At 55.6% G+C, this 22943-nt stretch overlaps 9 protein-coding genes across 9 annotated transcripts; 6 read left to right on the forward strand and 3 right to left on the reverse strand.

Annotated features, from left to right (window-relative positions):
• Nucleotides 1–369: 369 nt before the first annotated feature.
• Nucleotides 370–1893, forward strand: BDV59DRAFT_200390 (uncharacterized protein; the record flags this gene model as incomplete). The annotated part of the gene is made up of 5 exons (XM_073693573.1): nt 370–427; nt 472–883; nt 934–1083; nt 1151–1444; nt 1497–1893. The coding sequence occupies 5 exons, from the start codon at nt 370–372 to the stop codon at nt 1891–1893; spliced, it is 1311 nt and encodes a 436-aa protein (XP_073549904.1).
• A 151-nt stretch (nt 1894–2044) lies between these two features.
• Nucleotides 2045–3910, reverse strand: BDV59DRAFT_211934 (FAD/NAD(P)-binding domain-containing protein). Its single transcript, XM_073695912.1, has 2 exons — nt 2703–3910; nt 2045–2655 (listed from the first exon to the last, which is right to left on the reverse strand). The coding sequence occupies exons 1-2, from the start codon at nt 3543–3545 to the stop codon at nt 2227–2229; spliced, it is 1272 nt and encodes a 423-aa protein (XP_073549905.1). The 5' UTR covers nt 3546–3910; the 3' UTR covers nt 2045–2226.
• A 407-nt stretch (nt 3911–4317) lies between these two features.
• On the forward strand, nt 4318–5531 carry rfeD (putative transcription factor RfeD). The gene is made up of 2 exons (XM_073689092.1): nt 4318–4550; nt 4613–5531. Exons 1-2 carry the CDS (start codon nt 4440–4442, stop codon nt 5333–5335), a joined length of 834 nt encoding a protein of 277 aa, XP_073549906.1. The 5' UTR covers nt 4318–4439; the 3' UTR covers nt 5336–5531.
• A 798-nt stretch (nt 5532–6329) lies between these two features.
• Nucleotides 6330–7543, reverse strand: BDV59DRAFT_192082 (Lactonase, 7-bladed beta-propeller-domain-containing protein; the record flags this gene model as incomplete). The annotated part of the gene is made up of 2 exons (XM_073691993.1): nt 6330–7113; nt 7182–7543. 2 exons carry the CDS (start codon nt 7541–7543, stop codon nt 6330–6332), a joined length of 1146 nt encoding a protein of 381 aa, XP_073549907.1.
• Nucleotides 7544–9540: 1997 nt separating this feature from the next.
• On the forward strand, nt 9541–11253 carry BDV59DRAFT_160334 (F-box domain protein). Its single transcript, XM_073687537.1, has 6 exons — nt 9541–10021; nt 10075–10111; nt 10192–10219; nt 10275–10311; nt 10382–10619; nt 10691–11253. The coding sequence occupies exons 1-6, from the start codon at nt 9738–9740 to the stop codon at nt 11180–11182; spliced, it is 1116 nt and encodes a 371-aa protein (XP_073549908.1). The 5' UTR covers nt 9541–9737; the 3' UTR covers nt 11183–11253.
• A 1254-nt stretch (nt 11254–12507) lies between these two features.
• On the forward strand, nt 12508–12917 carry BDV59DRAFT_200395 (uncharacterized protein; the record flags this gene model as incomplete). The annotated part of the gene is made up of 2 exons (XM_073693574.1): nt 12508–12573; nt 12636–12917. The coding sequence occupies 2 exons, from the start codon at nt 12508–12510 to the stop codon at nt 12915–12917; spliced, it is 348 nt and encodes a 115-aa protein (XP_073549909.1).
• Nucleotides 12918–13025: 108 nt separating this feature from the next.
• BDV59DRAFT_174537 (major facilitator superfamily domain-containing protein) lies at nt 13026–15636 on the reverse strand. The gene is made up of 9 exons (XM_073689093.1): nt 15067–15636; nt 14796–15003; nt 14728–14744; nt 14577–14679; nt 14065–14519; nt 13918–14004; nt 13812–13865; nt 13420–13749; nt 13026–13355 (listed from the first exon to the last, which is right to left on the reverse strand). Exons 1-9 carry the CDS (start codon nt 15270–15272, stop codon nt 13172–13174), a joined length of 1644 nt encoding a protein of 547 aa, XP_073549910.1. The 5' UTR covers nt 15273–15636; the 3' UTR covers nt 13026–13171.
• An 87-nt stretch (nt 15637–15723) lies between these two features.
• On the forward strand, nt 15724–17742 carry BDV59DRAFT_174538 (amidase signature domain-containing protein). The gene is made up of 6 exons (XM_073689094.1): nt 15724–15933; nt 16013–16664; nt 16725–17090; nt 17146–17333; nt 17385–17526; nt 17615–17742. The coding sequence occupies exons 1-6, from the start codon at nt 15898–15900 to the stop codon at nt 17698–17700; spliced, it is 1470 nt and encodes a 489-aa protein (XP_073549911.1). The 5' UTR covers nt 15724–15897; the 3' UTR covers nt 17701–17742.
• Nucleotides 17743–18067: 325 nt separating this feature from the next.
• On the forward strand, nt 18068–22901 carry ncr1 (sphingolipid transporter NCR1). The gene is made up of 3 exons (XM_073689095.1): nt 18068–18635; nt 18686–22136; nt 22188–22901. Exons 1-3 carry the CDS (start codon nt 18369–18371, stop codon nt 22289–22291), a joined length of 3822 nt encoding a protein of 1273 aa, XP_073549912.1. The 5' UTR covers nt 18068–18368; the 3' UTR covers nt 22292–22901.
• The last annotated feature ends 42 nt before the right edge of the window (nt 22902–22943 follow it).

A 22943-nucleotide genomic window follows, 5' to 3' on the forward strand; every position in this document is an offset into this window, starting at 1 on the left:
CATGTAATATTTTAGACCGGCCAAGAGGCGATCCTGCGACTGAAATAGACTACGTACGTGAACCTGTCCCTCGTCGGGTGAGCTCACAGCCCTCTGCAAACCAACAGTCGGGCTGCGCTGCTGCGCGGGCAGTGGATGCTGGCGGTCACAGCCCCCCGGGGCAACCAACGGCTACGGTCAACGACTACGCCACGATCCTGCGAGCAGCAACCGGAAATAAATACAGCAGGGCTGCTGCCATGCGGCTACCCAAGAGGGAGTTGACATTCGATTCGGCCCTGCGATGCGACCCGCCTGCGCCGTTCTCGATGTGGCCCCAAGCCGACGACAGCAGCAGCACCCAGCACGTCCTCTATGCACGTATCCACGATGAAGCGTCCCCCCGCGATGTCGAGTCTGCTGGCGCTGGCGCTGGCACAGGCCCTCGGTAGGGAATCCCGCCAGGTGCTGAGTGTCACTAACAATGATTAGGGACTGCGGCGCAGACATGCCAGCCTAGCCTGCTCGGCCAATCCGACACCTGGACCATTACATCGCAGAGCCAGCTCGACCGGATCTCGGCGAGCTGCACGGCAATCGACGGCGACGTCACGATCGCGTCGAACTACACCGGCCCGCTGCTCCTCCCCGGCGTGTCCAACATCACTGGCGTGATGACCGCCGCCGGCAGCATCGGCCGCGGGAACAACAACCGCGTCGTGGACCTCCCCGACGTGCTCTCCCTCGGGGGCCTGAGCCTGCTCGGCCCCGACGGCGTGTCGATCTCCATCCCCAGGGCGACGGAAATCGGCACGATCATGCTGTCGGGCGCCCAGGCGACGAACTTTTCCAGCCCGCGGCTCGAAACGGCGGCGAGCATCAGCCTCGACGGGGGCTTCACCGAGTACGTATCTATGTCTACGCATACGGAATCAACCGTGCTAACCGGGGCAGACTCGACTTCCGCAACCTGACCACGGTCACCTCCACGCTGGCCATCTGCAGCGAGCCCGGCTGCGCCCCGGCGGCGGGGGCCCCGATGGAGGTCGACCTCCCGGCGCTCCGCAACGCCAGCGGCGTGTCGATTGTGGGGACGATCTCCGCGTGCGTGTCCCTCTGGATTCGAGCATGCCCGCTTGCCTGCATGCCTGCTAACATTCGTACCCGGTAGGCTTTCGCTGCCGGCGCTCGCCGGCGCGTACCGCGACCCCGCCGCCTATGAAGAGAGCGCGGTGGCCGGGCTCGAGATTGGCAACTACGGCGACGACGCGCTCGCGGTCAACCTGTCCGGGCTGACGGAGGTGACCGGGAAGCTCGGGCTGGCGGGGGCGATCGATGGGGTCGCCTGCCCGTTGCTCGAGACGACGGCGGCGGCGATTGAAATCCGCAGCTCCGCCCCGCTGGAGGTCTACTTCCACGGGCTTGTCCATGCCCGCAGCATCCACCTGTCGGGCAGGATCTCCTCGTCAGTGGCATGGTTCGTGGTGTACGTGTGTGGTTGTTGCTGACGGATGTAGGGCGCAATTCCCGGCGTTGGCCTACGCCGACAGTATCGAGATCGACTCGAGCGAGGGGATCGACTGCGGACCGTACGAGGACGCACAAGAGCGCGCCGACAGCAACGCCGCCGAGCACGGCGGGCAGCTGGGAGTGTTCCGATGCTCTGGCGCGGAGGACCGCGAGGACGACGGCGGCAGCGACGGGATCAGCAGCAAAGCGATCGCGGGGGTGGTGGTGGCCGCGGTGGCGGGGGTGCTTGGCGCGGTCTGCGCGGTGCTCTGGCTGACGGTCTGGGGGAAGCGGAAGAAGAATGCGAGGGCGGAGCGGATGAGTCGGGGGTTTGAGATGCAGCGGCCCTCTCGACGGCCGCGGACGCCGCCGCCGCCGTATCCTCCTCCTCCGTACGCGCCGTGACGGATCGCCAGCAACCGGATCGATCCATCAATGGATGACGGGTATAGGAGAGCTCCCCACATGTGGGGACGAAGCTTGATCGGAACGGCCGGACGGAGGGAGGCTCCATCGGAAGAGGACCAGAGGGTCGGAAGCGACAGTTAGGGCGGTGGTTCCGACAGCTGTCGCGGAGGACACGACCGAGATACTAGATTTCCTGCGTATAAGAGGAGTGGTGGATGGATGGATACGGGAGCTGTGGATACAGGATTCTGTTCGATGAGATTATCTTGATATAGAATTCTATTACCCTATGGACATATCCGGGACTGATTTCCTGCGGAGGATCCTCCGCTACAACGACGGCCCCACCGGCAATCGTCGGCCGAGCTCCGCTGTGGCCTCCTCACACATGCGGAACACGTCCACGTTGGCAATGATGCCGTTCCGGTGGTTGATGGCGGCCTCGATTTTGGCGAAATCGGGGCCGACGCCCGGGGCGCGCCACTCGTAGGCATCGCCGATGAAGCGACTGCTCTGGACGAGCCACTGGCCGCGCTCGCGGCGACAGGCGTCAAAGGTGGCCAGGACGGCCTCGAGGTCGGCGTGGGAGTGCACGCGGGGGTCGGCCAGCAGGGCGGCCAGCACGGCCGTGTCTTCGAGACAGAAGCCGGCGCCCGCCCCGTGGTGGGGGGCGGTGGCGTGGGCGGCGTCGCCGGAAAGGGCGATGCGGCCGCGGTAGAAGGTCGGGACGGGGTGGTCCCCGAGGTCGAAGATGGCCCACTGCGGTGGTTAGTCGAGGAGCACGGAGAGAGGAGAAGCAGACGCACCACGCTGAGCTGGGGATCGGTCAGCTGCAACAGATTGCGCACGTTGGGCCCGTAGCCGGCAAAGTCGCGCAGGACTTCGTCGCGCGTGCCCTGGCGGGTCAGGCGGGGATAGTCCGCCCAGGGCTCCGGCGAGGTGTGGAAGGCGACGAGGTTGAGGGTCTTGCCTTGGTTGACGGGGAAGGTGAGCAGGTGGCCGCCGGGCCCCATGTGCATGCAGGCGTTGGAGGCGAGCTCCTCGCCGATGGCCGCGATGGCCTGGTCCATGGGGACCAGCCCCCGGTAGGCGTATTTGTGGGAGTAGGCGGGATGGACCGCGGGGTGGTCGTCGCCGACGACGAGGCGGCGGATCTGCGACTTGATGCCATCGCAGCCGACGACCAGGTCGGTGAGGTCCTCGGAGCCGTCGGCAAAGACCAGGACGAGCTTGCCGTCGGGGCGCTGGCGGACGGCCTCACAGCGCTTGTTGAAGCGCGCGAGGTCCGGCGGGAGGAGCCGGATCATCTCGTCCAGGAAGTGCGCGCGGTGGACGCCCGTCTGCCCGAGGCCGTTGCGGATGGTAAAGGCAATGTCCCGCGAGGCGCTGGTGCCATCGAGGTAGTCAAACCAGACGTCCTGCTTGGCGGGCCAGAGGTTGCGCGTGCAGACCTTCTCGAAGGCAGCATAGATGCCGGGATGGCAGGCCTGCATGGCCTGGACGGCATTGGGGCCGAAGGAGACGCCGGCGCCGACTTCGCCAAAAGCGGGGGCTTGTTCATAGATGGTGACGGGGATGTTTCGATGGTGGAGGGCGATGGCGAGCGAGATGCCGGCGATGCCGCCGCCGACGACGGCGACGTGGAACATGATGGCGTATCGGGTATGGAGAGTACAGGAGGATGATAGTGATCGAAAGTCTCGGGGATGGAGAGAGTTCTCGAGGGTATAGGGGCAGGATCAGATACTTATAGTCCGCATCGGATTGAACGTGGCTATCGGATAGAGCCTCGAGGTCGGGGGACCCACGACCCCGTGGGGTCGGAAGAGAGCGACGAGGTCGGACTCGACGAGAGATGGGACGAGAGCAGGCGTTCCGGATGGATGAATGATACGATAGAGGACTCTGTCTCTGAGGGATCCGTCGATCTCCTCCGGAGTCGAATACCGTCTCTGTGTCTACGAGTCCTCGATGACATAATCCATGGTCGTTGGGAGTCATATCTGAACCTGATGCATTACATTATAGAATCGACCTAGATAGAAGCGTATACCTGATCACTATAGCCCGATACCCTAATACCCTAAGAATAACCCTAGATCTATCCCTCTACCTAGTATACCTCTACCTGGTCGAGTACTACTCGCTGGGAGGAGACTCCCGACTCCCGGATGGACCGGACAGCTCCAGCAGATCCATATAGCGGGAACAGAACATCAACCGCATTAATTGTAGAATCATAGATCGCTAGATAAAATAGACGATAGAAGCCTATGCATATATCTATCGATCTACCTATCTATATTTTCTATAGAAGAATCATCATCCGTCGATCGAAGAATCAGGTGGCAACCCACATTCCGCTAGCTCGAGCTTCCCCTCTTCTTCTCTTCTTCGCTCAACCTCAACTCTTCCTCCTCCACCTCACTCTCTCCCTCTCTCTCCCTCTCTTCATCTTTCTCTCCCTCACTCTCCCACACACTCTCTCCATTTTTCTCTCCATCTCTTCGACATCTCCCTCGATACCCTCCCTACTATGAATCATGCCTCGTTCCTCCCTCACCAGCTCCTTTTCCGTCTCCGACGCCAACAATGAGGTCGTCTGTCCCTTGAAGAACAACGACGGCTCCAATTGCCGCAAGCGATGTCTCGGAGTATCTCTCTCTCTCTTCTCGCTTGGACCCCTCGTCTCGCGTGATCCCCACTGACGTCCCAGGAAAAACGCTATCGCTCCATGCAGGAGCATATTCGGCGCGCCCACCCCAGTCACTACATCCCCAAGCTCCCCGCCACCGAAGAGAGCTTCCTCCTCATGGTCTCCACGCCCCCCGAGCAACGAGCCCATCTCGCGCCCCATGCCCAGGCCCCGGCCCCGCAGGCCACCCCCTCCCGTCGCCGGAACGAGGTCTACGTCGCCGATGCCAGTTCGCCCGCCACGCCCCGGGCGGTCGACGAGACCCCCGCCGCCGCTACCGCGGCGGTCGCGCTGGCGCAACTCCACCACAATCGTCTCGTCTCGGACTGGGAATCCGACCCGGATCACGACACCGACCGCATGCGCTCCTCCATCGAGCTGCCCTCCCTGCGCGACCACTTCAAGCAGGACTCCCTGCCGCCCTTCTCCCCCCGGCGCGAGCTCCTCCCCGCCATCCTCCACCACTCCCCGCCCGGGCGCTCCTCCACGCTCCCGCCCATCCAGCAGAAGAAGTGGCCGCGTCCCCGCAAATCCTCCATCTCCGGGGCCCGCAAGCCCAAGCATGAACGCGCCAAGTCCAAGGAATCCGCCCGCCGGCCCAGTCTGGGCGATCGCAAGGCCCTGTCCGCCGAACCCCAGACCGCCGCCTGGGCCCAGGGGAAACGCTGGGAGGATCTCATCGAGGCCGCCACCTCGGCCACCGAGGCCGACGATGACCGGCACTCCGAGGTAAGATGCGACTGAGCGATCCTAGATCCTGTCGACCGATTCCCCGCTGACCGACGCCCCAGCTCGGCCGCTCCCCGACCATCCCCCCCCTCGGCAGCGTCAGGGGCCCGAGTCGCGCCTCGCTCCCCCCCGGCTTCCAGGGCCTCCCGCCCCCGGCCGCCTCCCACCGGCCGCCCTTCCCCCCGCCCCCGGGCGCCTACGCCGCGTCGCCCCTCCACAAGGCCCTGACGCCGCCCCCCTACGACCCGGCCCGGGGCCGCGACCCCGACCTCGAGCCCTTCCCCTCCATCGAATCCTCCCTCGACGCGGCCAAACCCGTCCCCTACGGCCATCGGGGCCCCTCCCACGAGTCCAGCCCCGTGCTGAATCACCTCTTCCCCGCGTCCGCCTCCCAGCGCCCGCACCATCGCTTCTCCAACCCCACCCCGGCCGCCCTGCGCAGCCGCGACATCCAGATCTACTGCGCCCACTGCAAGCGCCCCTGGGCCCTCGCCGAGTGCTACGCCTGCACCGAGTGCATCTGCGGCGTCTGTCGCGAGTGTGTCGCCCTCTTCCTCGGCAGTCCGCCCGCCGCCTTCCGCAACGTCACCTCCAGCCCCGGCAGCGCCCTCGCCCCGGGCCCCCCCACCAGCTATCCCTCCGCCCGGGGATGCCCTCGCTGCCGGACGGTCGGGGGCAAATGGAAGGCCTTTCAGCTCGATTTCAAGTAGTTCCATACACCGCATCTTACATCTGATCTCCCTCTACACTCACGCAAGATATGTTTACGCTTTTACGACTAACGGCTCAGGGTACGGTTGCTAATCTAGGTCCACCTTTGCACTTCAAGAACAAATCGTCAGTGGTCAATGACCCGGCTGGACTGGTCCGATGCCTCTGCGCTCCCTTACACTCCTTCGTTCCTGTACCTCGGTTGGTTTTACGCTGGGCGGTATACATCAGGTGGCATTTTGGTTCTGTATGCAGCATGTTATCAATGAATTTCTTGTTCCATCATCGTCTGGCTCCTTCACTCCACCCAAATCACACTGCTCAGCCCCGTCGACGTCCCCACCTGGCCGGGTTGGCCCACCTGCAGCCGCGCCAGCTCCGCCCCCAGCGCCCCCGTCCGCACGTCGCGCCGCACCACCACCACCGTCGCCGACGCCTGGTTGCCAATCGCCACCCGATCCCCCGCCGCATTGACCACAAACGTGCGCGGCACCTTCCCACGCGACGACGTCAACGCGCGGAACGAGACCGTGCCGTTGCGGCTCCGATCCAGCGTCGCCAGCGAGTCGTCCGGCGCAAACGCCTGGTCCGTCCGCACCGACACATACAGCTGCTCGCCCGCCGGGCGGATCTCCGCCAGACTGGCCCCCGCCGGCAGCCCCCGTCCCGGGTACGGCACCATCGCCTGCGTGCGTCGAAACGCGGGACACCCGTCCCCGCGCCCGTACGACACCGCAAAGGCAAAGACATGCCCGCCCAGCTCGGTGTCGACGTAGAGGGTCGTGGCCGCGCCCTGTCCCACGAAGACCCCGTGGCGCGGGCCCTCGCCGGCGGGGAACGCGATGCCCGGACACGGCGCCAGCCGGCCGCTGCGCCGGTCGATGGCGTACACGCGCACCAGGTCGGCCCCGAGATCCGGCGCGACCAGGACTCCGCCCGTCGGGTCGACGAGGACCTGGTGCGGGTGCGGCGCGTCCTGTTGGGGCTTGGCCCCGGGGTGGCTCAACCGGTACCGGAAGACCTGCAGCGGGGGGTCGTTGGGCCGGAGCGGGAGACGGTAGGTCGAGACGGCGGAGCCGCCACTATTCATTAATCTGTTAGCTGCTGCCGCCTTTTTTTGTGGGGGGGGGGGGGGTGTAGGGCGACGCACTAATGCGCGATGGCGAGGTATCGCCCGCTGTCCCCGGCGTAGATGACGCTGTGGACGCCGCCGCCCGGTGCGGAGGTTTTGGCCTGCGCCGCGAGACGCCCGTCCGGCCCGATGGTCAGCGCCGACAGCGTGCCGTTGGTCGTCGCGTCGCCGGTCTCGTCCGAGCAGTAGATCACCGGCTGCGTGGGGTCGAGCGTCAGCCAGCTGGGCATCCCGCCGCAGAGGGGCTGGTCGTGCGCCAGCCGGAGCGTAGGCCTGGTCGCGGAGGCATCCAGCGAGAGCGTGTACACGGAGCCGCTGTAGTGGGTTGCGTAGAGCGAGGCGGCCGCCGCCAGGGGGAGTAGGAGGAGATGCTGGATCATGAGGAGTCCGGGTTCCGTATGCGTAGTGCGTAGTGCGTCCTGCGTACGAAGGAGGGAGCGGATGGGGTGTTGGGGATGTCGGGCGTGTTTATGTTGCGGTTGCGGAATGCTGTGGAGTGCCTTGCATGATCTACAGTTGCACGGCTCGGCGTTTTATCGGAGATTCATCTGGGGTATGGAGGACATGGGGTAGACAATCGTAAGTGTGGTACATCTCCGCTCCATCTCAGGCTGTTTGTGGACACAGAAGTATAGATCGGCCGTTCCACCGTCCTGCTGCAAACCAACGTGTCTCGATGCCTTCGATTCACAACGCCCCTTGAATTGCACACGATCAACCGCAGGGCGGTAGATAGTACAGAAACCACTCCGGGTAGGGTGTGGCGCCCAGCCCTGTATGCTCTGTGCAGCAGAATGTCTTCTTCGTCTGTGCAGGCGACCTCATCCGTCTTCGAGATGCTGAGCGGGCAGCCGGTGTAAAACCAGGAGCGAGGCGTGCCTTCATTCGATCCTGTCGGTAACAACCTATTGGGAACGACTGCCACGGTTGAAGGGAGCTTCCGCAGGTGTATACCTTATTATATAAGGAGAGTATTAAGAGTGGTTAATGCGAGTGGTGTGAGTAGGCCACTACTCCAATGTCTGGAAGACGACCCTTTATTTACGACCCTGCTGGTGATGTGATGGGACTTTTGCATATGTATAGTAGCTTCCCCGATCAGCCGTAAATCCAATCGTCTGCTCATATCATGCAATGGCTTTAGTTCGGTGGGTGTGTCCACAGGCACCAGGTTGCTAGAACATCTACCATCATGCAAAGCACCTACTCAGTCCTGGTGGATCCCGATTAGGAACCCCGCGTGGAGCTCTGACTAGCACCAAGAGAGGATTTAACCCTAACAACTATGCTACAAGATGATATTCAAGCAGTATGACATCAATCTCACTTTGAGGGGTCGGGTTCTGAGCAACCTGCTTGATGTGCCGTTTCGGCTCAATCAATGGTGCTGTCTATACCCGTCTCTAAATTGTATACTCTAGACGAGACAGCATATCACCACTGAATCTATGCTCAGCTTGGTCCAGCTTTTCTCTCGTCTTTCCAGTCATATCTATGAAGATCGCTGTTTGGTTTTGTGAACTACACGAGTGTGCGAACTACATTGAGTGCTCAAGTGCTGCTGCATTTTCTGAATATGCTAACATTATATCTGTTCACTTCCCGCGGCCTTATAAGGTGCGATTTATGCTACTTACCTCCAACTCAACAAGATTACTGCGGCTTGGATCGCGTGGCGTTGGTGCTGCATGTAATGCACGATGCAGCAAACGGTTTACTTTCATATACAACGGGAGCCACCCAGTTCATCCTGCCTGTATGTTTGTAACCATGAGTTGTCCAATCTAACAGCCTCGGGCAGTTGGCGTTTCTTGTACTATACTCTTTCCACCTTGTGTTGCCTACAAGCCGGTCGGTGAGGAAGATGAGCAGCTATAAATTTTGTAACAGGACCGTTAGCCGCATACTCCGTATATGCAGCACAATGAGATTGCTCATACGGGCATCGGAGAACGGATGTGGCGACAATTCTCGTGCAGGACTTTTGGACCGAGGTCTTGGCGTCCATTCAGCCTTCAGGAACCGGCAGGAACAAAAGTACCTCCCGTGGAACAACCGCATTGTGTGGATGGAAGCCATTAAGGGGCCAATATCATCCCCATATCACTCCAAATGCCCGGACGGAGTCAAACAATCATCCCACATGCTCGATGTTCGACAGCAAACCTCTTCTACCTGATCCGGCTCGTAAATCCTCCACAGATAATGCAATTGCCAAGGATCAGAGGTCCAGCTGCCAAACCCAATTTTAGGCCGGATTTGCGCGCCCCAATCCGGCCATGGATGAACACGTCGAAGCTGAATGGAACAGGTCGGCATGTCTGACCCCATGGAAAAGGCATTCGAAGCGAGTCGTTAGACCGATTTAATAGTGATCGGCCTCTCTGAGGCCTCCAGAAATTTTCTTATTTGTGCGTGGTGGATTCGGGGCCCCATCGATGAATCCACCTGTGGTTGATCCACCGACTTAGTCAAGCCCTCGCTTTTTCGCTGATACTTATGCTTCCATGGCCCCCGATCTCTCTCGCCCATCACTCCATTCATTAGCTCTCTGTACGGCGAGACTCGGTCATCATGGCCTATGACTGCTATTGTGCCATCTGCGGCGTGGGCTTCTGTGGAATGCATATCGAAACCCCGTCGCAGACCTCGCTCGAACGCCGGAGACGCTGGATTGAAAAGCGATATCGTGCGATGGAAGCCAGCAGAAACAACTGCCAGGTTCCCCACGATCCCAGCGAGGACCACACTGATCCAGTCCGCAGCTACGATCCACGCATTGTCGGTTGGGACAACGTTTCATGGCTCTACCAGGCCTATTGTTTAGGTTCCAACCAGCAGGCTTCCGGAAAGAACAAGTATATATCCTCTGGTTGCTGATCCTCATCCTTGTCTAACCACCCGCTCCCAGGGCATTTATTTCAGGGCCGGGTTATTATGCAGATATTGTAGGCCGTCTCTGAACTCAAAGCTGACTTCTTTTCGAGACTCACCGAATGTTCTAATTTCTTTTTTTCTCACTCGACAGGGCGAAGTGGCGGTCAAGGCGGAATCTGGTAAGTCATCCCATCCCGCTAGCACATAGATCCAACCCTAACCGCCCGTCCCTAGCATCCAACAATACCCAAAAACGCAGTGTCTTTGCATGGTTTGAGCTCCCCTGGCCCGAACCGCCTGAATGGAGTTTCCTAACGTGGAATTTTTTCACCCATCAACAGCTACGGCTCAGGGACAGGAGACTCCCCAGGACCCGTCATTCCATTCCACTGGTGCTGTTTTGAGATCTTAACCCGGGCGCTCACCGGGTCGACCAACCCCGACCATGTCGACATGGAAGTGCTCTATGCCGTCATGATGGACCTGTGCAACATGTCTGGCTCTGCGTTGCACCTGAGCTACGGAGACGAGGTCCAGGAATCTCAAGGCCGCTATTGGGAATGCATTCCCGGTGCCGAGGCAAGCTGCCCGTTCATCACCCCCTCAGGGTTGAAACTTCCGTGCTGGCAGTATTCTTACCGTGTCACTAGTACTGTGCAACGCACCCGACAGAGACCCCAGCACTGAACGACTTCATTCGGAACGACGTGATCATGAACAAGGAGCTGCGAGTGCCGCCCGCGAAGCTGCATCTTCACGGACGACAGCCCGCCAGCCCGTTCGGCAGATTACCCTTGGAGATGGTGTACCACATCTGCTCCTTCCTGCCGGGTGAGTCCCTCAAAGCCCTGACGCAGGCGTCCCTGAACGTCCAGATCGTCACGCAACATAACTACTTCTGGGAGAAGGCCGTCCAGTGGGATATGCCGTGGTTCTGGGAGTTCCATGCTCTCAAGAGTGAGAGCCCCCTCCCGGACGACATCAACTACAAGCGTCTTTACCTGTGGTTGGACAAAATGACGACCCCCCGGTACGGGATGGATGATCAGGCGCTCACCGGTGTCGCCAACCGCCGACGTATCTGGGGGGTCTGCCAGCAGCTTGCGCCGCGGTATTTCCAGGGTTTGAAGCAGCAGAAGTGAGGCGGGGGTTTAGGACTTCCGATGAACTTCGATCCATGTCTCCAGATGAGCTTATTCGTTTGTGGAAGCATGAGCCAAATACTGTCCCAATGAAGGCCAGCCTTCGCGTCCTGCGAACCTTCAATCTCCCTGTCAGAAGCCATCACTGTGAGGTGTATGCAGAGATTGTGCAAAGTCGACCTCTTTTCCTGTGACCCGTTTTCATTGTGGAATAGTCAACAAACACTGCCTGCGAGGGTCGGACGACAGTACAGCAAAGGAGTAGACCGTCTCGAGAAAGCTCCCACGTTGCAATAATTGCTATTGTAACCTTGACTGTATATCTTATGCCCTTCTGGCAGTGTGATGTCCCACCGAGTGGCCGTCTCGACACTATCCGCAGCGATCTAGTGAATGACAACGTACCCCAGAGCGGCAATATGCTGCGTCTGGCCCATCGCTGGATTGAACTCTTTCCGAAAAGTATAGAACGGAGAATATCCATTTGCGGGATGCAAAATTCTCAACATACCGTCCACGTCCGAACGGAAACATTCCACTCGCCAATTCTCAACCTAGCTCCCTCAAAAACAGTTCTGGAAGAAAACTGTCGCGGTAACTCCCAAAGTTAACCGTCGCAGGGGATCCCACAACCACTAGAGCGCATAGATCCCATCCCTTGTCAAAATATCGATGCAGGTCTACGGTTATGATGACATCGGTATGGAATATTCGTTAGCTTTAGTGGCTCGTGTGATCACCTAGCAGTGGACCCTTGATCGACTGTGCAGATGATCAGCCCTGACTTTATATCGGAATGTATGTTACTCTACTTAACTTGGGATGCACCTGTAGAACGGAGAGCAGTTTTCGCCCAGTACTTCCTACGCGACAAACCGCGACACAGCGAGAAGGTTTCCAAGCCCGGAACATGATCTCAAGCACGAGGAACAATATGTTGATACATGAAGCTACCTCAGTACCATGATCAAGGGAATCATAAGTTGGCTACGGACATTCCAGCTCGATTCAGTCATACAACCCTGTGATGATGACATGACGCAGAGTCCCGAGGGTGATTTGTCCAAGGAAGAGGCATGTTTATCTCTGAATATCCTGTATCTCTTCGCCTAAACTAGGTTTTGAACGTAGGTGCTCTGGAATGATAGTCTTTTATGAACGTCATCGACCACGTAAATGCACATTTCCCTACAATCATCTAACTATATAAAGAGAAGCACATTCGCTCTATCCTCATTCTCAACATCTACCCAGTCCAATTATTACTACTTGCCTCTATTCCTTCCAGACACAACCCGGAGCTACCACTGCGAGAACCACGCACAATGAAGGTGTCAATCATCGGAGGTATTCTCTTCGTGACCTTGGCAGCTGGTTCGCCCATGGTTGTGGTAGGTGTTCTCATGCTATTCCCCAATCGCAGCTTTTGTCGTAACTCACTCGTCCGTTATAGACAAACTCGAACAATGGTATCGCCATGGATAAACCAATGCCCATGTCCATGAAACGTGAAATGGGCATGGGTAATATGTCTCCCAACGGAGAGAACCAGCCTATGGATATGACCATGCCCATGGAGGGAAAGGGAGAGCTGCCTGGAATGGGCATGCAGGGTATGCCAAGTGATAAATCGGCCAACGCGCCCGAGAGCGCGCCCGCTGAGGGCATGGGAATGGGCACAGACAGCATGGGCCAGGGCATGGATATGGGCTACGGTGAAGAGCGAACCATGTAAGGACTGCCTTGAATTTCGACGGACAAGTAGCGCGCAGCCGCGTTGCTTAGATCGTCAAGGAAATGGTTGATGGTGGTCTACACAAGAAGCTATAGTTATGTGAATTTTCTCTGATGATTATTGAACATTTTGAGTCAACATTTGAGTTGTAGTGAATCTATCAAAACTCTCCTATAGACACTCCAGGATATATGCACTAGTTACCACCAATTGATCCGCGTTGTGCGGCACTGAGTGTTACTAGCCTTCGTGTATCAATGGGTTATCCCATTCTTCACATTTGACTCGACCAGTCTCCAGTACTTCTCGCGCGACCGGCTCCGCAGGGGTTTTCCGAATTTGACCATCACCAAGAACACTGCGGAACATGCCATTCCGATAAAAGCGGCGGATACAAAGCAGTTCTGGTACCCCAAGTTCTCGATCCAAGGAGTAATTCTGCGTGGGTGGTTAGATTCTTGCCCTCAGGATAGACTGGGCAGTCCGTCAGGGTCGTACTCACCCATACGAAATGGCAAACGACATGGTGTTTCGAATCAGCATGACGGTGGTAATTGCTTGACCGCTGATTTCACGATAGCTGTCAACCATGTAGTTGACGCTCAGCGTGATGCCGCAGGCATTGCAAAAAGCTAGAAGCCACATGGCAAAGATGAGGCCGAACCAGTGCACTTCATGCGCCGCCCCAACGCCCCATAGGATGAGTGCGCTCGGAACGAGGATAACGCATGGGAGGAAGGGCCATAATCGGTGTTCGGCCTCCATGACGCCGTTATTCCGACGGGCGAAGCGGACAGTAAGCCAGTCACTGAAACGGCCGGTGAAAATTGATCTACCGGTCGTTAATTCGATCAAACATTATAAAGGGATGTATGTACGAGTGGCCAGACTTACGCTGCGAGAACACCCAAGCAACATGCGAGGTAGCTGAGACCAACCATCGATGAACTAGTAGTATTTGTAAGTCGGGAGATCCTGCATGCTGCTCGATACCACGTACCCAAAATTGTAAGGTTCTGAGCCGAGAATAATAGATGCCGTTCCATTCAAGACGTTGAACCAGATGTTATAGGAACCGTATGAGAAGCTGTGTGTTGGCTGCAATTAGTATACTGTCTTGAGTGTTTCGTCAGATAGGCTGCCATACCCAGCATATACAATGACCGGCCACTTCAAGAAGTAGAGAGACTGCCACGCGCGGTAATGCAAAGTATCGGGCCACCAGGACTCAAAGTTGAGAAGTGACATTTTCTTCCAGAAGGACTTCTTGACATAGTTTGTCCCGGATGCCGAATAGTCAGAACCGGTGGGGGAAGCTTTTGGCTCGCCCTTTTCCTTATCGGATTCATCACCCTTTCCTGGTGTATGCTCTGAATCTCCCCTACGGGCTTCCTCCACTGCATGACGCGTATAATTCGTCTCTTCCATGAAAAAGAAGCAGAAGACGGTGGCTGCCCCAAGGAATATACTAGGGTAGTAGAACACCCATTCCCAGCCTTGATATTCGGCAATGAACCCGCAGATGACCGGTGCAAAGTAGTTACTACCAATGAGAGAGAACGCATAAATTGCCATGTATGTTCCTCTTTGATGGGTGAAATACTGCCGACCAGGTTAGCGCCAGCCTTGTTTCATATTGCTCTCGCGCTATACACCTACCACATCCGCAACCGAAATCTCTGGCAATGCCTCGATAGGAGAAGCAACAAATCCCTGAACAATGCACCTTGCAAGCCATTCGCCTTTAGACGAGCAGTAGGGGCTAAGTTTTGTTAGCCTTTGTGAAGATAAGTCTGTGAGAGCATCTTACCCCCACATGGTTACTCCCTAGCAGAAGAGTTAGGCGATATACGCACGTAGTAAGAGCGAGCAACTTACCACCGCACCCAGTCCAGATAACAAATATGTCAGTCGCTTGCCGTAATGGAGGGCAAATGGCTGCCAAAAAAGGAGCCCCCATCCTGCCAGCAGAAACATGTATCCGGTGCCTTCATTCAAGGTCGATACGGACAGTCCAGTCGCCTCTGACAGAGGCACCAGGACTGAATACACTACGGAAGCAGTTATACCCGAAAAGAAGACCCAGCTATGCTTTCATTAGAATACTGTTTTTCTGAGTACGAGCATGACGTCTCCATAAATTACTTACATACTGAGGCATGCGGTGGACAAGGCTTTTCGCCCAGGGGACCAGTTCAATGGGTCATCGGGATCGTCGGACGGAGCTGGTACCAGCACGATATCTGAATTATTGCCCGTGTGCCGTGTGGTAATTACATGCTCCAAATCGACCAGTGTGACGGTGCCTGGAATAGCATCGTGGCTGTTGTTCTCCGCCATTGCGGTGGTTGGCATTCGCCTTGGCAGCAAGGTTCAGGCTTGTTTTGGGGAAAGGAGGAGACTAGAAAAAAGAATCTAGCTTTCGAAGACGATAGCAGCACCCTTTTATTCGATCGAAAGCTCCTAGCTCCAAACGGGACGCAGATGATCGGCTTTCCAGAGGTTCTGATAACGTCTTCCTGCGGGACCGACGATTGGCCCTGTCAGCCTTGTACTCGGGATTCATAGGGGAAAGATGAAGGAAGAGCACGCCCATAGCTTCGTTTCGAAGCCCCTTTGTAATGGTCTATTAGCACATCGCGGGTGTCGGCCATGATCCGATGGTGGAGGGAAGGAGATCCTGCGGCCGCGCACGGCCTATCAGAAACCCAAATGTACGGATCCCTGCAAACCTAAGAACCTAGACCAAGATACCAATCATTTAGTCTGCATTAATCCTGCAAGACCCCGCTCGCCAACCGTAGGACGTGAATTGGTGTCGGCAATATCCCTGAGGAGAAGGGATCAGGGCGGAAATCCTGGTCTAGCTGGCGGAATTAGCAAGGGTAGACGTGATTCTGCAGAGTCGAACCATTTGCAGTTAACATTGTGAATTTCACTGAAGACGCAAAGAAGGCCGTATTGAAGTCCTAAGTTAAACATGACACGGACTTGCACGTGGGAAGAAGTCGCCAAGGTTGTACTCCTTTTTGACATCACTGACACATGCTTCATCCCCGCATTCGCGCCTGTCGGATGGTTACTTACTTTAACAGGAACACCAACAACGGCGAGATGCTTTAATTCCAGAGAAATGGAGATTACCTTCAGATGTGCTTTTAAACCTACCTTCTGATGTGACCGGTATTCCTCTCAGGTTCCTGACTGATCGCGAGATCGAGCTCACGGAGTGTACCGCATCGCAACTGGCAAGGCGAATCGCAGAGCGCGAAACCAGCTCCGTGGAGGTCACTCTAGCGTTCTGCCACCGCGCAGCCATCGCGCAGCAGCTGGTAAACTGCTTGACGGAGATTTGCTTCGACGACGCGATCCAGCAAGCGAGGGAGCTTGACCGCATCCTGGAGGAGACCGGTAAACAAGTCGGCCCGCTTCATGGTGTCCCTTTTTCAATCAAAGATCATTATAACATCAAGGGTCTTCAGACAACAGCGGGATATATTTCTTATTCAAAGTTCCCTCCGAAGGAGAAAGATGCACTTATTGTCGAGATCCTGCGTAAGGCGGGGGCAGTGTTCTATGTCAAGACAAACAACCCCCAGTGCATGATGGTACTGGAAACAGTCAGCAACATCTATGGGCGCACATTGAACCCGAAGAATATCAGGCTCGGGGCTGGAGGTTCTAGTGGCGGCGAAGGCGCACTAATCTCTTTGCATGGTTCGCCGGTAGGACTTGGATCAGACATTGGTGGGTGTATTCTGTCATACCAATGCAGATAGCTAACTTTGGATATTCGTACAAAACTAGGGGGCTCTATTCGTGTTCCAGCAGCTTTCAATGGGCTTTATGGCTTTAAGCCGTCCGGGAAAAGAGTTCCAACAAGCGGATGGGAGTGTACAATGATGGGAAATGACCCAATCCCGGCAGTAGCAGGACCACTTGGTCACAGTGTGGAGGACCTCGACCTTTTCTTCAAGATTGTCTCAGACGCAAAGCCGTGGTTCTCTGAACCAGTTCTAGAAATACCATGGAAGACTGATCAGGAACTGAAATTCGAGGCGGACTACCTCAAAATCGGGCTGATGGTATGGGACGAGGTAGTGATGCCGCACCCATACATCACACGAGTGATAAGGGAGGTCGGAGCAAAGCTCAAAGCAGCAGGACATGACGGTACGTGGTATACCTCCAATTCCATCCGTTAATATATGAATCTGACCGGTATAAGTTGTCGAATTTGAACCCTATGACCATGGCCGAGCATGGTCAGACATTCTCTTGCCGTTATATTTTACAGATGGAGGGCTAGATATACGGAATACCCTCGCTGCCAGCGGCGAACCTATGTTGCCGTCGGCAAAACGTCTCCTGGATGACCCGACCAATAAGCTAAGAGATATTCATGATATCTGGAGAGTAGGTAACGGTCAACCTCGGTTCGCAACTTAGAAGGCTTACACTTTCCAGCTTCACATGGCGCGTGATATCTATCGAACCGAATACCTGGCTCACTGGAATGCAACATCCAAGCTGACTAGGGATGAGAAACCAATCGACGTAATCCTGTGTCCTGCTGGCTGTGTTCAGGGAACGCCGCATGATGTGAAACCCTGGTGGGGTTATTGTAGTCAGTGGAATTTGCTTGACTATCCCAGCGGAATCATCCCAGCTGGTACCGTGCAGGCAGATGATAAGTACCCAGATGGCTACCAGCCAATCAACGAGCTGGATGAAGAGAACTTCAAGCTATGTACGTATATTTTCCCCTTTTTTACCGATGTAGCTGACCACAGACTGGTCAGATGACAATAAGCTGTACTCGGGCATGCCTGTGGTGGTACAAGTGGTGGGGAGAACTCTGCAAGATGAGAAGGTGATGAAGAGTATGAAAGTCATTGATCGGGTGATCCATGGCAATGAGGTTTAGCATGTCGGTAGAGAATACAGTCTTTTCATAGGAATATAGGCCGTGTGATAATCGAGATTCTCGGTGTTGATGGAGAATTTCCTCTTGCGGAACTCAGCCAATGGGAAGCCATCGGCAAAGACAGCCTCAGGCACCAGTGCACAATGCCACCGCCTGCCGATCCGGGCGATGCAGGGCGTCATGTCATCATCGGTCGATGTTGTCATGCGGTGATTGACCATCAGGTACCGCTTCTCCTCCTCCTGCTGTCTTCTTCCTTCTCCATACGCCACCTGTCCAACTGCAGGTTTGCCGACGTGTTTCTGCTTGATTTGATCTCCATGTAACCCGGTCGGTCATTATCATTGCTTTGATTTCGATTCTGGCACTTACATGGGCATCGTCCTCTCCGTCGCCATCCTGCCAGTCGCATCATCCCCTTTGACGAATCGTTCGAGCTGGTCTCTCGCTTGTCAAAAAGGTCATTTTGTTACATGGTCGAGATATAATCAATCCGACAAATCCACTCGTCGACTCTCCCCACGATGCGAAGACTCGATTTACTACCTGTCTTCACTATCCTCGGCTCTCTTCTGTTCTCTTCAACGTTAGCCCAGGGCGAGACAAAGATCCATGAGAAGGGCAGATGTTCAATCCGCGGTCATTGTGGGAAGAAATCCATTTTCGGTGGGGAACTACCGTGTCCCGATAATGGGCTTGCGGAGGACCCCAAGCCGGCGGTCAGGAAGAAGCTGGTGGACTTGTGCGGTAGCAAATGGGAGGATGGTCCCGTGTGTTGTAAGGATGAACAGGTATGGGATCCTTCATGCTAGTACGTCCTCATCCTAACTTGTCGCCCTAGATCGATGCCCTTGCGAAGAACCTGAAGCTCGCCGAAGGTATTATTGCCTCCTGCCCTGCCTGCAAGGAGAACTTCTTCAACATTTTCTGCACTTTCACATGCTCCCCCGACCAGTCGCTCTTTGTCAATGTCACCGAGACGGAGGAAGTCCGTGGCAAGAACTTAGTTACCGAGTTGGATAATATTTGGTCGGAGGAGTACCAAAGCGGATTTTACGACAGCTGCAAGAATGTCAAGAACGGTGCTTCAGGCGGTAAAGCTATCGACTTCATTGGCGGTGGCGCAAAAGACTACACGCATTTCATGAAATTCCTAGGAGACAAAAAACTGCTGGGAAGCCCTTTCCAGATCAACTACAAGACCGAACCTGTCGGGCCGGATCCAGAGGGAATGATGCCCTTACCAATCAAGCCGAAGGCATGCAACGATCCGGACGAAGCATTTCGCTGCTCCTGTGTGGATTGCCCCGACGTCTGTCCGGAACTGGCTCCTGTCCAAACAGATAAGCAATGCTTCGTGGGGTTGCTTCCCTGTCTGTCTTTCTCTGTTATATTGATATACTCGGTCTTCCTACTGTTCGTCATCTCTCTTTCCAGCTTCTTCAGCTATAGAGAGCGGCGTTATCGCAAGCCAGAACGGGTCCGCCTGCTCCGAGACCCCGCGCCCAGTGACGATGAGGAAGACGGTGAAATAGTTCATTCAGCAGGATATTTGGAAACCCCGACGAGTATATATAAATTAAACTCGATCCTGGACTCCTTGTTCAATCGCATTGCTGGCGCATGTGCACGGTTCCCGGCAATTACCATCGTCTCCAGTGTTGTGGTCGTGGCCCTACTCAGCCTAGGTTGGCTTCGGTTCGCTGTTGAAACAGACCCAGTGCGTTTGTGGGTTAGCCCATCCTCAGCAGCTGCACTGGAAAAGGAATATTTCGATCAGAATTTCGGCCCCTTCTACCGAGCCGAGCAAGCGTTCTTGGTCAACGACAGCTCGGATGGTGCGCATGGTCGCGTCCTCAGTTATGAAACGCTGAGTTGGTGGTTTGATGTAGAATCTCGTGTCCGCCGGATGATTTCATTGGACCGCGGATTGATACTCGACGACGTCTGCTTCAAACCCACCGGCGATGCTTGCGTTGTACAGTCAGTGACGGGCTATTTCGGTGGATCAGTGATGAACCTCTACCCTGATACATGGGAGGATCGCCTTCTCCACTGCGCTGGATCTCCCGGTGATCCGAGTTGCCTTCCAGACTTCGGGCAGCCTCTCAGACCAGAAATGCTTTTCGGTGGTGCCGAATCAGGAGATGTACTTGATTCTAGAGCTCTCATTGCCACCTGGGTTGTAAATAACTATGCCCAAGGCACTGAAGGGGAGGCAAATGCCATCGATTGGGAGGTAAGCTTCAAGCGCATCTTCGACGTGGTACAGGAAGAGGCCAAAGAACGAGGCCTGCGTGTCTCTTTCAATACTGAAATCAGTGTTGAACACGAGTTGAACAAGTCTAGCAATACCGATGCAAAGATTGTGGTCATCAGTTACATCATCATGTTTATCTACGCCTCCCTGGCTCTGGGCTCAGTTACTGTGACATGGAGATCCCTGCTTGTGAACCCAGCCAACGCACTTGTACAGTCCAAGTTCACTTTGGGCGTCGTTGGTATTGTGATTGTCTTGATGTCTGTCTCTGCCTCGGTCGGGCTCTTCGCTGCAGCTGGTGTCAAGGCCACCTTGATCATTGCTGAAGTTATTCCGTTCCTTGTGCTCGCCGTTGGCGTGGACAATATCTTCTTGATTGTCCATGAATTTGAGCGGGTCAACGTGAGCCATCCGGACGAGGAAATCGATCAGCGGATTGCGCGTGCTGCCGGTCGCATCGGCCCCAGTATCTTTTTGTCGGCGATCACCGAGACAGTCGCATTCGCACTAGGTGCTTTTGTGGGAATGCCGGCAGTTAGGAACTTTGCGGTTTATGCAGCGGGTGCTGTTTTCATAAACGCTATGCTGCAAATCACGATGTTCATCTCTGTTCTGGCCCTGAATCAGAGACGCGTGGAGAGCTTGCGAGCAGACTGTTTCCCATGTGTGACCGTCCGCAAAGCCCGCTCGGGCATGCCTGAGGATCAGATTTATGACGAGCAAGACGGTGAAAGCGCATTACAGAAGTTCATTCGGAAGATATACGCAACGAATCTTCTTCGACGCGGATCCAAGGTAATAATTGTGATCGTATTCTTGGGACTTCTCACAGCTGGCCTGGCTTTGATACCTGAGGTGCCCCTCGGTCTGGATCAGCGGATTGCTTTGCCGAGCGACTCCTATCTCATAGACTATTTTGATGACTTGGATAAATATTTTGGAAGTGGTCCACCCGTCTACTTTGTGACCAAGGGTGTCAATGTGACTGAGCGACGCCATCAGCAGCAACTCTGCGGACGGTTCACTACGTGCGAGGAATATTCGTTGTCGTTCGTTCTGGAGCAAGAATCGAAACGTCCCAATGTCTCGTACATTTCAGGGTCTACAGCCAGCTGGATTGACGACTTCTTCTACTGGCTAAACCCTCAACAGGATTGTTGTGTGGAGGACGACAAGCCGTGCTTCGAAGACAGGAATCCACCGTGGAACATTTCTCTCTATGGAATGCCGGAAGGAGAAGAGTTCATTGAATATCTGGAGAAATGGGTCGATTCCCCTACGGATGCCTCTTGTCCCCTTGGCGGGAAGGCAGCATACAGTGCTGCTCTTGTCATTGACCCCAAACATGTCATGACAAATGCAAGCCATTTCCGGGCCACCCATACGCCACTCAGAACTCAAGAAGATTTCATCAATTCCTACAAGTCGGCCCGTCGTATCGCGCGGGATATCTCAGAGGAACACGGTATCGACGTGTTCCCATACTCTAAGACCTATATTTTCTTCGATCAGTATGTGTCCATTGTTCAATTAACAGGGACACTTCTTGGCTTCGCCGTGGCGATCATTTTTGCCCTGACTTCTATCATTCTTGGTTCTGTTGCTACTGGGGCCGTGGTGACTGCTACGGTAGTGATGATCGTTGTTGATATCATCGGGGCGATGGCCGTCGCTGGTGTGTCATTGAACGCGGTCTCCCTAGTCAACCTGATCATCTGCGTCGGTATAGGAGTTGAGTTCTGCGCCCATATTGCTCGAGCGTTTATGTTCCCCTCGCGGTCTATCTTGGACAAGGTGCCGACCAAATTCCGCGGCAAGGATGCACGTGCGTGGACCGCACTGGTCAATGTGGGTGGAAGCGTTTTCAGCGGCATTACGATCACCAAGCTCCTCGGTGTTTGTGTTTTGGCCTTCACGCACAGCAAGATCTTTGAGATCTATTATTTCCGTGTCTGGCTGGCTTTGATTATTTTTGCAGCCACGCATGCGTTGATTTTCTTACCAGTGGCTCTCAGCTATTTCGGCGGAGAAGGTTCGTTCGGGATGTGATTTCCCCTACTAATGCATGCTGACCGTTTTCTAGGGTACGCTGACCCCGGCTCCGACGGCGGTCTTGAAGAGAATCTCGCGTCCAGGGGCTATCGGTCCCTACTCGCTGATGATAGTTACGATTCGGACGAATACTAGACATACTGCGTACATCGCGTGATGGGATGGTCCTGCTGTCCCGATCTTGCCCTGGACAAGGCAACTCTGCGCAAATCTTTATGAAGGGGTCCACAACCCGTGTCTCAATTACCGGCGCGGGATCCTTACGGAGTCGGAGTTGGTCAGATTTAGTAATGGGAGTTGGGCTATACGGGTTTCTTCTTTTCTCTTCCGGCCGGTACACATTCTTCATCCGCTGATCCCGGTGGTGTTGAATGACGGTAAACCATAGCAGTACCACCAGAACGGAAATTTCCGGTCGATCATAACGAGTTTTGCTTCTCCACCTCCCTCCCGCGTTCAAGTGCTGGGACGCGACGGCTTGTAGCTCGAGACTATTGAATACCAAACGGTTGTACCCACGGAATAAAATCTTCTAGACTGCCGATCACGGGTGACAGAGGTGCTCATTCAGTTGATTGAGAGGGCAGTACATGTATACGGGATAGAGCACTACAGAAGAGATAGCACTAGACACCGGAGAAGACATGCTGATCTACAGAGTACACCTACGCAGTGGTCTGCCCTGAAGGACTTATGTACATGGGAAAGTAGTGGTTTCTTCCCGTTTGGGAGAGGACAACACGTGAGGCGCTATTCCCGATCGGGGCAACTAAACAGCCCACCCCGA

This window comes from Aspergillus ambiguus (assembly GCF_047715705.1).
Source record: "Aspergillus ambiguus strain CBS 117.58 unplaced genomic scaffold BDV59scaffold_8, whole genome shotgun sequence".
Classification (NCBI taxonomy): domain Eukaryota; kingdom Fungi; phylum Ascomycota; class Eurotiomycetes; order Eurotiales; family Aspergillaceae; genus Aspergillus; species Aspergillus ambiguus.

What these genes read in the sequence shown, in the direction of transcription:
- BDV59DRAFT_211934 (XM_073695912.1), bottom strand. Translation starts at nt 3,545, where the DNA reads ATGTTCCACGTCGCCGTCGTCGGCGGCGGCATCGCCGGCATCTCGCTC. An exon ending in CCGATCCCCAGCTCAGCGTG is followed by an intron (nt 2,656 to 2,702) that starts GTGCGTCTGCTT and finishes TAACCACCGCAG; the next exon opens with TGGGCCATCTTCGACCTCGG.
- rfeD (XM_073689092.1), top strand. Translation starts at nt 4,440, where the DNA reads ATGCCTCGTTCCTCCCTCACCAGCTCCTTTTCCGTCTCCGACGCCAAC. An exon ending in GCCGCAAGCGATGTCTCGGA is followed by an intron (nt 4,551 to 4,612) that starts GTATCTCTCTCT and finishes CTGACGTCCCAG; the next exon opens with GAAAAACGCTATCGCTCCAT.
- BDV59DRAFT_160334 (XM_073687537.1), top strand. Translation starts at nt 9,738, where the DNA reads ATGGCCTATGACTGCTATTGTGCCATCTGCGGCGTGGGCTTCTGTGGA. An exon ending in CGGGTTATTATGCAGATATT is followed by an intron (nt 10,112 to 10,191) that starts GTAGGCCGTCTC and finishes CTCACTCGACAG; the next exon opens with GGCGAAGTGGCGGTCAAGGC. An exon ending in GGCGGTCAAGGCGGAATCTG is followed by an intron (nt 10,220 to 10,274) that starts GTAAGTCATCCC and finishes GCCCGTCCCTAG; the next exon opens with CATCCAACAATACCCAAAAA.
- BDV59DRAFT_174537 (XM_073689093.1), bottom strand. Translation starts at nt 15,272, where the DNA reads ATGCCAACCACCGCAATGGCGGAGAACAACAGCCACGATGCTATTCCA. An exon ending in CCGGTCATTGTATATGCTGG is followed by an intron (nt 14,005 to 14,064) that starts GTATGGCAGCCT and finishes GCCAACACACAG; the next exon opens with CTTCTCATACGGTTCCTATA. An exon ending in TCGTTTGCCATTTCGTATGG is followed by an intron (nt 13,356 to 13,419) that starts GTGAGTACGACC and finishes CCACCCACGCAG; the next exon opens with AATTACTCCTTGGATCGAGA.
- BDV59DRAFT_174538 (XM_073689094.1), top strand. Translation starts at nt 15,898, where the DNA reads ATGACACGGACTTGCACGTGGGAAGAAGTCGCCAAG. An exon ending in AGGACTTGGATCAGACATTG is followed by an intron (nt 16,665 to 16,724) that starts GTGGGTGTATTC and finishes GTACAAAACTAG; the next exon opens with GGGGCTCTATTCGTGTTCCA. An exon ending in CAAAGCAGCAGGACATGACG is followed by an intron (nt 17,091 to 17,145) that starts GTACGTGGTATA and finishes GACCGGTATAAG; the next exon opens with TTGTCGAATTTGAACCCTAT.
- ncr1 (XM_073689095.1), top strand. Translation starts at nt 18,369, where the DNA reads ATGCGAAGACTCGATTTACTACCTGTCTTCACTATCCTCGGCTCTCTT. An exon ending in TGTGTTGTAAGGATGAACAG is followed by an intron (nt 18,636 to 18,685) that starts GTATGGGATCCT and finishes TTGTCGCCCTAG; the next exon opens with ATCGATGCCCTTGCGAAGAA. An exon ending in CAGCTATTTCGGCGGAGAAG is followed by an intron (nt 22,137 to 22,187) that starts GTTCGTTCGGGA and finishes ACCGTTTTCTAG; the next exon opens with GGTACGCTGACCCCGGCTCC.